Source organism: Pongo pygmaeus, chromosome 10, assembly GCF_028885625.2.
Source record: "Pongo pygmaeus isolate AG05252 chromosome 10, NHGRI_mPonPyg2-v2.0_pri, whole genome shotgun sequence".
Lineage (NCBI taxonomy): Eukaryota > Metazoa > Chordata > Mammalia > Primates > Hominidae > Pongo > Pongo pygmaeus.
In genome coordinates, this window is record NC_072383.2 from 123,730,133 (window position 1) to 123,742,582 (window position 12,450).

Here is a 12,450-nt window from a genome sequence, read left to right on the forward strand (position 1 = left end):
GCTCAGAGGTCACCTTTCGGGTGAAGCCCTTGCTAGCCCTGCGTCCTCCCTCCACTGACCCTGGCTTTGTCTGTCACTGGCTCACATACTCTGAGTCTGCGTCCTGCCTGCCACCCTTGCTGAAGTCGAGGCCCCAGGAGGGCAGGAACTGCTAGAACAAGACAGCGTCTTGTTCACTGTCGATTTTCAGGGCCTTGAACATGGCCAGGCTCGTGGCACATGTGGAGCGCAGGCCCCTCTCCCCGCCGGGAGGGTGGGACAGGCCTACTGCATGGAGCCCCGCCCGAGGGTGGCACCCACCAACTCAGCAGGCCCCTGTGTCAGGCTGGGGCAGCAGGGGGACGGAGAAAGAGGCCCTGGGGAGCCCCTCTCAGAGCTCCGGGAGCCTGGCCCTTGGCCGGGCAGGACCACCTGCTCTGCTGATCCCAGAGGCCCAGAGGCCTCATCAACCAGCCCCACTGCGCCTGGCCAGGCATCAACACTTCTCCTGAGCCTCTTGCTTTGGATGGGGAGAAGGACACCAGTTTATGAGGCTGGCGCCAGGGCGGTGGGGAGGGGATCACACAGGGGCTGTTCCAAGATTCACGGCCCTGGCACTGGGCCTAGACCTATGCCCAGGGAGACCTTGTGCTCAGGGGACCTGCTCATGGCAGCAGCCCAGGGTACAACAGGGAACAGGTGAAGGGAGCCCAAGCCTCCGACAGAGCTGGGGGGTTCAGGGCTCGGGGCTCCCCAGCACCCGCCTCCTGCGCTACCTTGGCCCGGAGAGTCACAATGCGAGACAGGAGGCCGATGAGGATGTCCGTGTACACGCTCCTCTCGTGGGCCTCGTCGATGATCACCACCTTGTACCGCAGCAGCAGGAAGTCCTGGGGGGAGGTCCAGGGGTGAGGCCCACCCTTCCAGCCTGAGCCCCAAGGGCCGCTTCACGTCCCAGAACTCCCACTTGAGGAGACAGTGTTAGAGGAAGGGCAGCTGCTCTTCATCAGAGGTGAGCTGCTCAACTCGGATGCCCGCAGGGTGGGATGGCAGATGGGAAATGGACATGAGATGTGGGGTGGGGCCGTGGGCAGTCGGACAGCAGGTGCCACACAGACAGGGGCCACCCAGACCCAAACTGCATCCACCGCCACCCCCAGGAGTCCCAGTGGCCTCAAAGCCAGGAGGGCTGGAATCACCTTTGCCATCCCCCTGGGAGACTGGCCCTGCCCAAGGGGACGTCACAGCCAGCACAGAGCACAGCTTCTTCACCAGACAGCAGTCCTCCACCCGGGCCCTGCATGCTCTCTGGACACGCGTGCCACCCGCTTGATGGAACGGCCGGCTCCCTAGGAAGCGTGGGGTGCTTCCCCAAGGCCCAAGAGGGCTGACAGGGGAGGCAGCAGCTAGGGTTCTGATTCACAAATGGAAAGTCCTTGGGACGCAGCTTCTGTGGCCAGGGACCGTGAAGATGCTCAAGAGCAAGCCCGAGCGGCCCCTCCCGTCCCTCAGCCTGAGGCTCGTACCCCACTCCGAGTCTGGTGCTGCCCCTCACCAAACGCAACTGGACTTGAAGCTCCCAAGAGAGGGCTGTGTCTGGACCCCCCGCAGGGCAGAGCCTGCACACTACAGGCGTTCAGTACACCCTGGGCAAGGCGTGAACTCTGTGAGTCGGTCATAATAAAAATACAAGTTCATATTTCACGAGCATCTTCTCGGTACGGGCCACGGTGCTAAGCTGTTAGCATGCACTCTACAACTTCCACTTCAAAAGGATTCTCTGAGAAATGCATCAACATACTCATCAAGAAACTGAGCTTGGAGAGGTTAAGTAACTCGCCCAAAGTCACGCAGCACCGTGGGAGTGCTGGATCAACAGGTGGCTTGCCGGCTGCTTATATCCCAGGTGACATCCTAGCACCCCGCCCCCATGCCCACTGGCCTTGCTCTGTGAGCCAGGATCCGCAACCAACCTTCTGGATTTCTTTGAGCAGCACACCATCCGTCATGAACTTGATCCTGGTCTCCTCTGTCACGTTTCCTTCATATCGGATCTGGTAGGAGACCACCCTGTGTGGGTAGAGTTCGGTTTAGGGCAGAGCCGCGCCTGGCTGGGGCTGTCGCCACGGGGCCACTACAAGGCAGGCTGTGGAGCAGGCAGGCGGCTTGAGGGCAGGGCCCGCCAGCAACCCGAAACAAGTCCCAGACATCTCCCCAGTCCACTCTTCCTCCTCCAAAATCCTGGTTTCTGAAGGGAAGGGAAGGAGCTGTTAAGGGCAACTGAGGAGCCAGGCCCTGAACACCTCAGCCAGAGCCCTCCTCAAATGGCGACTATGCCAGGAGACGCCGGGGAGACCTGCACATGGGCTGGAGTGTGTTCCGGAGACTTCACAGACTTGGCAACTATCATCGGGGTACTGCAGCTGTGTGTGTTTCACAAAAAGTCCTTGTCTTAACTCAAAAATTAGCCTGGTGTGGTGGTGCGCACCTGTAGTCCCAGCTACTCAGGAGGCTGAGGCGGGAGAATTACTTGTGCCCAAGAGGCTGAGGCTGCACTGAGCAAAGATGGCACCACTGCACTCCATCCTGGGTGACAGAACCATCTCAAAAAACAAAAAATGGCTCATGCCTGTAAGCCCAGCACTTTGGGAGGCCAAGGTGGGTGGATCACCCGAGATGAGGAGTTCAAGACCAACCTGGCCAACATGGTGAAACCCCATCTCTACTAAATACAAAAATTTGCCGGGCACCTGCAATGCCAGCTATTCGGGAGGCTGAGGTAGGAGAATCGTTTCAACCCAGGAGGCAAAGGTTGCAGGGAGCCAAGATCGCACCACTGAACTCCAGCCTGGGTGACAAAGTGAGACTCCGTCTCCAAAAAGAAAAAAAAAATTAGTTCTTATCTCTCAGATCTGTTGAGAGATAAAATATTGAGGATAAAACATTGAGGATAAAATAAGATACCGAAGATTTGCTTCTGAACAATGGTGGGGAGGGGGCCCAGGAGGAGGGTACAGACCCAACAGGGTAGGGCAGGAGTTGACAATTATTACAACTGGGTCTTGGGTACCTGGGGGCTCATTATACTATCCTTTCTACTTATGTATATGCCCCCCACTTTTTTTTTTTTTTTTCTTTTGAGATGGAGTCTCACTCTTGTTGCTCAGGCTGAAGTGCAATGGCGTGATCTCGGCTCACCGCAACCTCGGCTCACGGCAACCTCCGCCTCCCGGGTTCAAGCGATTCTTCTGCCTCAGCCTCCTGAATAGCTGGATTACAGGCATGTGCCACCACACCTGGCTAATTTTTTTGTATTTTTAGTAGAGATGGGTTTTCTTCATGTTTGTCAGGCTAGTCACAAACTCCCAACCTCTGGTGATCCGCCTGCCTCGGCCTCCCAAAGTCCTGGGATTACAGGCATGAGCCGCCGTGCCCAGTCCCCAAATTTTTATAATATTTAACAAGTTAAAAAGAGGATGAGGCAGCTTTGTCTAGATGCATGCTGACTATGCACAGAATTGTCCAGGAGGATGTGCAGGAGAGGGGCAGCGGTGGCTGCCCCTGGAGAGGAGGCAGGGCACTGGGTGAGAAGGGGCCCCCAGTACTGCGTCCCTGCCTTAGTGTCCTCCCAGCCTAATGTACAAAGACAACAAGTCCCCCGACTGGCATGCTGACCGGGGGGCTGGTAGCTCTGTCTGGTCCACCACCACGTCCTAAGAGCCCAGGACGGGCCTGGCACACTAGATGCTGCCTAGTAACATCTGATGAGTGGGCGGATGAGGCAAGCTCTCACTCTGTGCTCTTTTGTGCCTTCTGGATTCTAGACTATGTTGGACATGTTAGACACAGGCCTCTGCATTATAAACACATGCTCCCAGCCATTGTAAAGCAAGTGCTATATCTGCCTGTTCAAGGTTGCTTTCCAAAGCAAGTCCTACAAACTTACCGCCTGAAGATTTTTTTTTTTTTTTTTAAACAGTTTCACTCGTCGTCCATGCTGGAGTGCAATGGTGCGATCTCGGCTCATGGCAACCTCTGCCTCCCGGGTTCAAGTGATTCTCCTGCCTCAACCTCCCGAGTAGCTGGGATTACAGGCATGTGCCACCACACCTGGCTCATTTTGTATTTTTAGTAGAGACAGGGTTTCTCCATGTTGGTCAGGCCGGTCTCGAATTCCCGACCTCAGGTGATCTGCCCGCCTCGGCCTCCCAAAGCGCTGGAATTACAGGCGTGAGCCACCACACCTGGCCAAGATTTTGTACTTTAGAACCTTGAGTTTTAGATTAACCCGGCAATGCTAGTTACTAGCTCCGTGACTGCCTACATCTGGCCCCCTGCTCTGTTCTCGAGCCCCTGGATGGGCCACTCTGTCCCCTTGGCACACTGTGCAGGATGTAAGCCGAGGGCCTGCTTGGAGGCCCCCTGCTTGGGCAGGTCCTGGAAAGCTCTCTCCCACAATGATTCCCAGTGCTACATGCAGAGGTGACACTCCTCCACCCAGCACCCTCGGCACAGATGCTGCTGGCTTCCTCCTGGGCTTCCCACGTCTGGGCAAGTCCACAGGACCACCCCATAGTCCGCCCCAGGAAGTAGAGCCCTCACCGCTGGGACAGATTCATCTCCTTGGCCACTCGCTGGGACATGGCCATGGCGGCCACTCGGCGGGGCTCCGTGACACCGATGATGCTGTCTTCACTGGGGGAAGAAGAACATGGCCATCAACAGTGCGCGGCCCCACCTGTTCATCCCAAAGCCTCATGCAGTTCCACAGCAAGATTTGCCATACTGACCTGGTGCTCACCCAGGGGTGGTGGGAAACAATGCCAGGTTGCACTACTTTTAACAGCAAAGGGAACAGCCCAAAGGCCAACAACACACAGAAAATGGTTCGACATTCACCATGCAGCGGACACCAGGCAGCCACTAGAAGGAATGGGGCCTGGGGGAACCAGGCTGGGAGCTCTGTTTGCCCCAATCAAGCACAAGCTCCTCCAGACACAGGAACCCACCAAGCCGATGGGTGGCTGGTCCCAGCTCTGTGGGAACATTAACACCACGGGCCTGCGGCTGCTCTCCCTCAAAAGGCTGCTGATGGGGCTGTCCCTCGCTGGGTGCCTGAACCTGTACAACAGGAGAGCTCCCTCCATTCCCTGTAAGTGCGGGGCCCACTGTGCCCAGGCTGTTTGTGCAAACAGGGTGGTTTATGCCAGACACCTGCTTTCCTTTTAGGCATCTAGGATTTCGTTCCTGCCAGGCAGGGCGGGCTTAGGCGACCCCAGTAACAGCCGTGGACCCTGAATCTCTAACAAGCTTCCCTGGTGGAGGACAGTTCCTGTGTGGCCACAGGTGGCTACTGGAGAATCCAGTGCGCCCTGTGTGAGTCCACCGGGAGGGGACTCTGGAAGCTGGAGCTGGGCTTCCCCAGAACACCCCAGGTACCACTGCCCTCTGCTGATCACGTCCTTCGCTGTAATATACCATAACCATGTGCAGGATAACATGCTGAGTCCTGGGAGTCCCCGGTCAATCACCAAACCTGAGCATGGTCTTGGGGACCCCAACACACATGGGTCAAAAGTGCCAATGGCAGGCTACACAGTGAAAATAGTAAGCACAGGCTGGGCGGGGTGGCTCGCACCTGTAATCCCAGCACTTTGGGAGGTCGAGGTGGGTGGATCACATGAGGTCAGGAGTTTGAGACCAGCCTGACCAACACAGTGAAACTCTGTCTCTTGGCTGGGCGCAGTGGCTCATGCCTGTAATCCCACCACTTTGGGAGGCCGAGGCAGGCGGATCACGAGGTCAGGAGATCAAGACCATCCTGGCTAACATGGTGAAACCCCGTCTCTACTAAAAATACAAAAAAATTAGCTGGGCGTGGTGGTGGGCGCCTGTAGTCCCAGCTACTTGGGAGGCTGAGGCAGGAGAATGGCGTGAACCCGGGAGGCGGAGCTTGCAGCGAGCCGAGATCGCGCCACTACACTCCAGCCTGGGCAACAGAGTGGGACTCCATCTCAAAAAAAATAATAATAAAAAGAAAAAAGAAAAAAAAAAAGAAACCCTGTCTCTACTAAAAATACAAAAATTAGCTGGGCATGGTGGCGGGCGCTTGTAATCCCAGCTATTCAGGAGACTGAGGCAGGAGAATCACTTGAACCCGGGAGGCGGAGGTGCAGTGAGCCAAGATCACACCCCTGTACTCCAGCCGGGGTGACACAGCGAGACGCTGTCTCAAAAAAAAAAAAAAAAGGAAAAAAGAAAATAGTAAGCACATAGCTCTATGTGCCAGGAATTAAGTGTGCTACGCAAGTTCACTCACTTAATCCACACGACAATCTTGTGAAGTAGGTGCCATTATTCCCATCTCACAGCTGGGGCCCAGAGAGGTTAAGTAGCTTGTCTGAAGTCACACAGCACGCACAGGACAGATCCAGGATTGGATCCTGGGGAGCCCAGGCTGTTATCGACCTTTCGGGGCATCTCCAGTGTCACTGAGGGACCCAGAGAGAACCCTGTGTCCAGCCCCTACCTGCTGTAGCCTGCTTCATAGAGAAACTGAGGCACCTGTGTCGTCTTCCCACTGCCGGTCTCCCCACACACGATGACGATGGGGTGCTCGGCCACAGCCTCCATGATTACTTGTTCTTCAGAGAGAATTGGGAGCTTCAGCCGTTCTTCCTGGAAGGAAAGGAAGTCAGCACTTAGGGAGCAGCAAGACTAGAGACAGTGATGTGACCTCCAGGAAGGTGGCAGCTGACACATGGGTGCTGAACAGATGTGCCTGCTGGGGAACAGAGGCCTTGACAGTTAGGGAGGGGACCAGGAACCATGGTCCAGGAGAGACAGAGACCGCATTCTTCAGGACACCAGGCCTGACATCCCCAGGCACAGCTTTGTTGGGGCAGAGCAGTCTCTCAGAGATATGGGAACCCTCAGCTGTTGCTGGCAGGAGTCTCAATTAATGGCACAGCCACTTCGATAAATAATCTGGTGCGAATTTTCTCAAAGTTAAGGATGTGTGGCCCTGCAGTTCCTCTCCTAGGTGCATATTCCAGAGCAGGGGCTTTCTACATTTTCTCCTATGACTCATGGAAAGAAATACATTTTATATCATGACTCAGTACACACACAGGCACGTATATGTATCGTATATGGAAGGAACAGTTCTGTGAAACATGGCTCACCCTAATGTGTATTCAGTGGCGCGATCTCGGCTCACTGCAACCTCTACCTCCCGGGTTCAAGCGATTCTCCCGCCTCGGCCTCCTGAGTAGCTGGGATTACAGGCACATGCCACCATGCCCAGCTAATTTTTGTATTTTTAGTGGAGACGGGGTTTCACCAGGTTGGCCAGGCTGGTCTTGAACTCCTGACCTCAGGTGATACGCCCACCTCGGCCTCCCAAAGTGCTGGGATTACAGGCGTGAGCCACCATGCCTGGCCAACAAACTCATATTCTTAATTTTATTCTATTTCTATGCTATTCTATTCCACTTGTTGTATTTATTTACTTTTTGAGACAGAGTTTCACTCTTGTTGTCCAGGCTGGAGTGCAATAGTGTGATCCTGGCTCACTGCAACCTCCACCTCTCGGGTTCAAGTGATTCTCCTGCCTCAGCCTCCCAAGTAGCTGGGATTACAGGCACCCACCACCATGCCTAGCTAATTTTTATATTTTCAGTAGAGACGGGGTTTCACCATGTTGGCCAGGCTGGTGTCAAACTCCTAACCTCAGGTGATCCACCCACCTTGGCCTCCCAAAGTGCTGGGATTACAGGCATGAGCCATCGTGTCTGGCCTCCATTTGTTTTTTTTAAAAATATGAGGCCAGGCATGATGGCTCATGCCTGTAATCCCAGTGACTTGAGAGGCCAAGGCAGAGGATTGCTTGAGGCCAGGAATTCAAGACCAGCCTGGGCAACATAGCCAGACTCTGTCTCTACAAAAAAAATAAAAATAAAAAAGTTAGCCAGGCATGGTGGCACATATCTATAGTACCAGCTACTCAGGAGGCTGAGGTGGGAGGACTGCTTGAGCCCAGGAGGTAGAGGCTGCAGTGAACTGTGATCACACCACTGCACTCCAGCCTCGGTGACAGAACAAGACATCGTCTCAAAAAAAAAAAAAAGAAAAGATTAAAAGCTACTCAATTCATGACCCAAATATGGCTATGACGTCATTTGCAAACACTGTCCAAGAGAAACTTCTGCACATGCGCTCATAGGAGAGGGACAAGAACGTTTAAAACAGCAGTGAAGGCCGGTCATGGTGCTCATGCCTGTAATCCCAGCACTTTAGGAGGCCAAAGTGGGCAGATTGCCTGAGTTTGGGAGTTGCCTGAGCTTGGGAGTTCAAGACCAGCCTGGGTAACATGGCAAAACCCTGTCTCTACAAAAAAAATACAAAGTTAGCCAAGCATAGTAGCATGTGCCCACAGTCCCAGGCTCCTTGGGAGGGTGAGGCAGGAGGGTCACTTGAGCCTCAGAGGTGGAGGTTGCAGTCAGCTGAGATCAAACCTCTGCACTTTAGCCTGGGTGACAGAGTGAGACCCTGTCTCAAACGAACAACAAAAACAGCAGTGAAGATAATAGCAAAAAGCTAAAACAACTAACTATCCAGCAACAGAATACTTATCCTGCATTATATTCACACCGTGGAATACTCGATAGCAGTGGGGAAAAAAATAAATGAGCCTCAGCTGCCTGCATCAACATGGATGTATCCCAAGATATAATGCTGAGTAACAAAAAAGCAAACTGGAATAACATAAATGACATGACACCACTTTTAAATACAGGCAAACCTATGGTATGTATTGCTTAGGAATATGGACAGGATATGAATAGAGAAAAATTCACAAAGAAAAGCAGGAACTGAAGTCCCAAGGGATGGCAGGGACACGGAATGGAGGAGGCCAGGCCCCTGAGTGACTGCATGGAGCAGAACCCCACACCCTCCTTGCCACCAGATGGCACTGGGTGATGACATCACCTAGAAGCAAACGTTTGTGGTGTGAAGCCACTGGCACTTTGGGGTCATTTGCTAGAGCAGTCAGCTTACCCTGATGAAGACATACAGAAGCAGAAAAATGTACCTAGACGCAGGATTCCAATTCCATTCAACGGCCAAGCATTATACCTCTAGGGATCCAGAATTCCTATGTGGGCTGTGGGCTTTCCATGCCCCAAATCCTTTCATTGTCGTCACAACCCAGTGAGACACTCATTGTACCAGGAAGGGAAAAGTCACAGAGATGGGGAGCCCCTTCAGTAGCCGGAGTATTCCCATTTTACAGATGCACGGGAAGTGAGCTGGAGAGCAGGGGAATCAGCACTTGATTTCGGGTCAACTGATTCACAGCCCAAGCTCTTATCTGGATCGGGGCAGCCCAGGCCAGGCCCGCTGGTCAGAGGGCAATGGCGATGAACCTATTGCGGCTGACCTCCAGGGCCCCGAGCCTGCCAGGAGTGCCGCCAGACACCCGCCCTGCACTGTGATCCTCCTTGTGCACCAATCCCTGCCACAGCCTCAAGGGAGGTGCAGTCACTCTCCCCTTTCCCAGACGGGGACACGGAGGCACAGAGAAGGGATGCCCTTGCCCCACTTCACCAGGACACCCTCTGCGCACCTCTCGCCCGCTAACCTAGATTCTTAATTACAAACACCGGGTGGCGAACCTGCATTTCCGGGGAGCGGTTCACAGGGATGAAGACAGCGGGCTTAGCCAGGGCCCTGGGCAGTGGTGGGGCTGCAGCTGGAGGAGGAGGAACAGACATCCCAGCCAGCACGGGCTGACTGCTGGGTGCTGGAGCTGGCGGCAGAGGTGCCACGGTGGTCCCCATACCAGCCTCAGCCGGCTCAGCAGCCGGGTCCTCGGCCAGCTCCGACTCCTCCTCCAGCTCTGATTCTGACTCCTCCTCCTCCTCCTCCTCCTCAGCTGAGGGCCAGCGGCGACGCTTCCGGTGGGCACCGCTGAGGCTGCTGATCTTCTCCTGGCCCGGGGCTACCACCTCGTCAGGCTTCCTGTTGAGATAGCAGAGACTTCAGGCACAGAGGCCCCACCTCAATCTCCAGAGGTCAGGACTCCAGGGCCACACCCCTTTCTGCCTCAGGGCCTTTGCACCTGCTGTTACACTCCCTGAAACCCCCTTCCTGCAGATACCTCCTCTCACTCCACTTAAGCCTCTGCTTAAGCACCAGCTGTCAGGGAGGCTCCCTGACCACACACAGACCCCACATCTCTCCCTTCTCCCTCCATCTGGCTCTTCCCTGCTTCATTTTCTGCTCAGTGCTTCCTAGCGCGGGACACAGATGCACTCACCTAATGACTTCCCATGATTACATCTCCCCTCATGACACTGGGAAGCTCCTTAAGAGAAAGGACTTTATTTCTATGCGCTGCTCTATCCCCAGGGCCTAGCAGAGAGCCTGGGTCTCTGCACTCGATAAACAGTCACTAACTGACAGTGCTCACAGGCACCAGCCAGGCCTCATGTAAATGAACAGCACAGGCTGAGGAGACCGCAGAGCCAGGTGGGACTGGGTGGGAGGGGCACACAGGCCATTTAAGGGTCAGTAGCTTGGTGGGGACACTGCTGGTGTGGCCGGATCGTCCAACTAGTCAAGACTAGGTGGGAACATGAATTCACCTTGTCACCCAGGATGGAGTGCAGTGGTGCAATCACGGCTCGCTGTAGCTTCAACCTCCCAGGCCCAGGTGATCCTCCCACCTCAGCCGCCACAGTAGCTGGGACCACAGGCATGAGCCACCATGCCCAGCTAATTTTTGTATTTTTAGTGGAGACGGGGTTTCACCATGTTGGCCATGCTGGTCTCAAACTCCTGACCTCAGGTGATCCACCCGCCTCGGCCTCCCAAAGTGCTAGGATTACAGGTGTGAGCCACGGCACCCTTCCGGCTTGGTTGTTCTAAGCCACTGTTGTTTGCAGTAATTTGTTATGGCAGCGCCAGGAAGCTAACATATTGGCAAACAGCACCCATGCCTTAAAACATGACACAAACTGGTCGGAGGCAGTGGCTCACGCCTGTAATCACAGCACTTTGGGAGGCCGAGGCAGGCAGATCACTCGAGGTTGGGAGTTCGAGACCAGCCTGACCAACATGGAGAAATCCCGTCTCTACTAAAAATACAAAATTAGCCGGGCGTGGTGGCGCATGCCTGTAATCCCAGCTACTTGGGAGGCTGAGGCAGGAGAATCACTTGAACCTGGGAGGTGGAGGTTGCGGTGAGCTGAGATCACGCCATTGCACTCCAGCCTGGGTGACAGAGTGAGACTCCGTCTCAAAAACAAAAAACAAAAAACAAAAAACACGACACAAACCAAACCAAACAAAACCCGCTGATGGGCCAAATCCAGCCCTTGACCACCTAATGGCAATTTCTGGCCTAATCAGCTGCACGAAAGCTGAAAGAGCTGTAACAAGGGACTCTACACCACAGGAAAACACCGACGTCACTGGAGCGAGAAACTTTGCTGTCCTGTGTGTCGCAGAAGGTTCAGCAGCATCTGTGGCCTTTACCCACTAGAGGCATTTAGGATGACAATGAATTTTCAGCCGCTCAGGCCATCACAAAGGTATTTTCTCAAATGTTCCACTCCCAGAGGACCCCATAACCTGTGCGCCCTCCCTAGGAGGCCCTGGAGGGAGGGCAGGGTTAGGAAAGGACTGGCCAACTCACTCTTTGGTGTGGTACATGCGGTCCCCAGTGCCTAGCTTGGAAGTGGTATAAAAGAGTCTCATCTCAGCTTCGGAAGCCTGGACTTCACTCAGCTTCTGTAGCATCTCTGCTCGCTGGGAAAGGAAACGAGTGTGTTATGCATTTGCCATCACGACCCTCTCCTAAGAAGGGAAGTGAGACTCTAATAAAATTTCAGCATCATTAACACCTGGAGTCTTTAAAATCGGAGGTCAAATTGCAATTCTACTGTTGCATGGTGTTCTTCCGTCAACAGACGCAGCAAGCTGGCTTTTTAACCCCTTTTACAGAATCTGGGGTTGTAGAAATGAGGCTCTCTGTAGCAGGGCATCGCAGTAGAAGATTATGGCCCACCAGATGTCCATCAACAGAAGACAAAGCACAGCTCAGTCACGTACAGCAGTGCTCCCTAGCTGCTCTGAGGAAGGAGGCGGCTTTGTGTGTCTGAGGTGAATTGGTCCCCGAGCTACCCTGAGCAATGCTGTGTGCAGGGGGTATACCCAGTTGGCTTCTTTTAGTTGGGTGAGGGTTTCGTGAGTTTTTACTTTATTGTTCTTGTAATTGTACATATAGGTTTTATACACACTTCTTTTGAGACAGAGTGTTGCTCTGTCACCCAGGCTGGAGTGCAGTGGTGCGATCTCGGCTCACTGCAAGCTCCGCCTCCCGGGTTCACGCCATTCTCCTGCCTCAGCCTCTCCGAGTAGCTGGGACTACAGGCGCCCGCCACCATGCCCGGCTAATTTTTTGTA

At 54.2% G+C, this 12,450-nt stretch overlaps 1 protein-coding gene across 3 annotated transcripts in view; it reads right to left on the reverse strand.

Moving 5' to 3' along the window:
• The window catches only part of DHX37 (DEAH-box helicase 37), a 42,864-nt gene that overhangs the window by 24,135 nt on the left and 6,279 nt on the right, over positions 1 to 12,450 (reverse strand). For all 3 annotated transcript variants that reach the window (XM_054443828.2, XM_054443827.2, XM_054443825.2), the window contains exons 3-8: positions 11,681 to 11,793; positions 9,657 to 10,002; positions 6,509 to 6,657; positions 4,582 to 4,674; positions 1,953 to 2,049; positions 756 to 869 (exon numbers count right to left, since the gene is read on the reverse strand). In XM_054443828.2, coding sequence (XP_054299803.1) covers positions 756 to 869; positions 1,953 to 2,049; positions 4,582 to 4,674; positions 6,509 to 6,657; positions 9,657 to 10,002; positions 11,681 to 11,793 — 912 coding nt within the window. The remainder of the gene's footprint in view (positions 1 to 755; positions 870 to 1,952; positions 2,050 to 4,581; positions 4,675 to 6,508; positions 6,658 to 9,656; positions 10,003 to 11,680; positions 11,794 to 12,450) is intronic.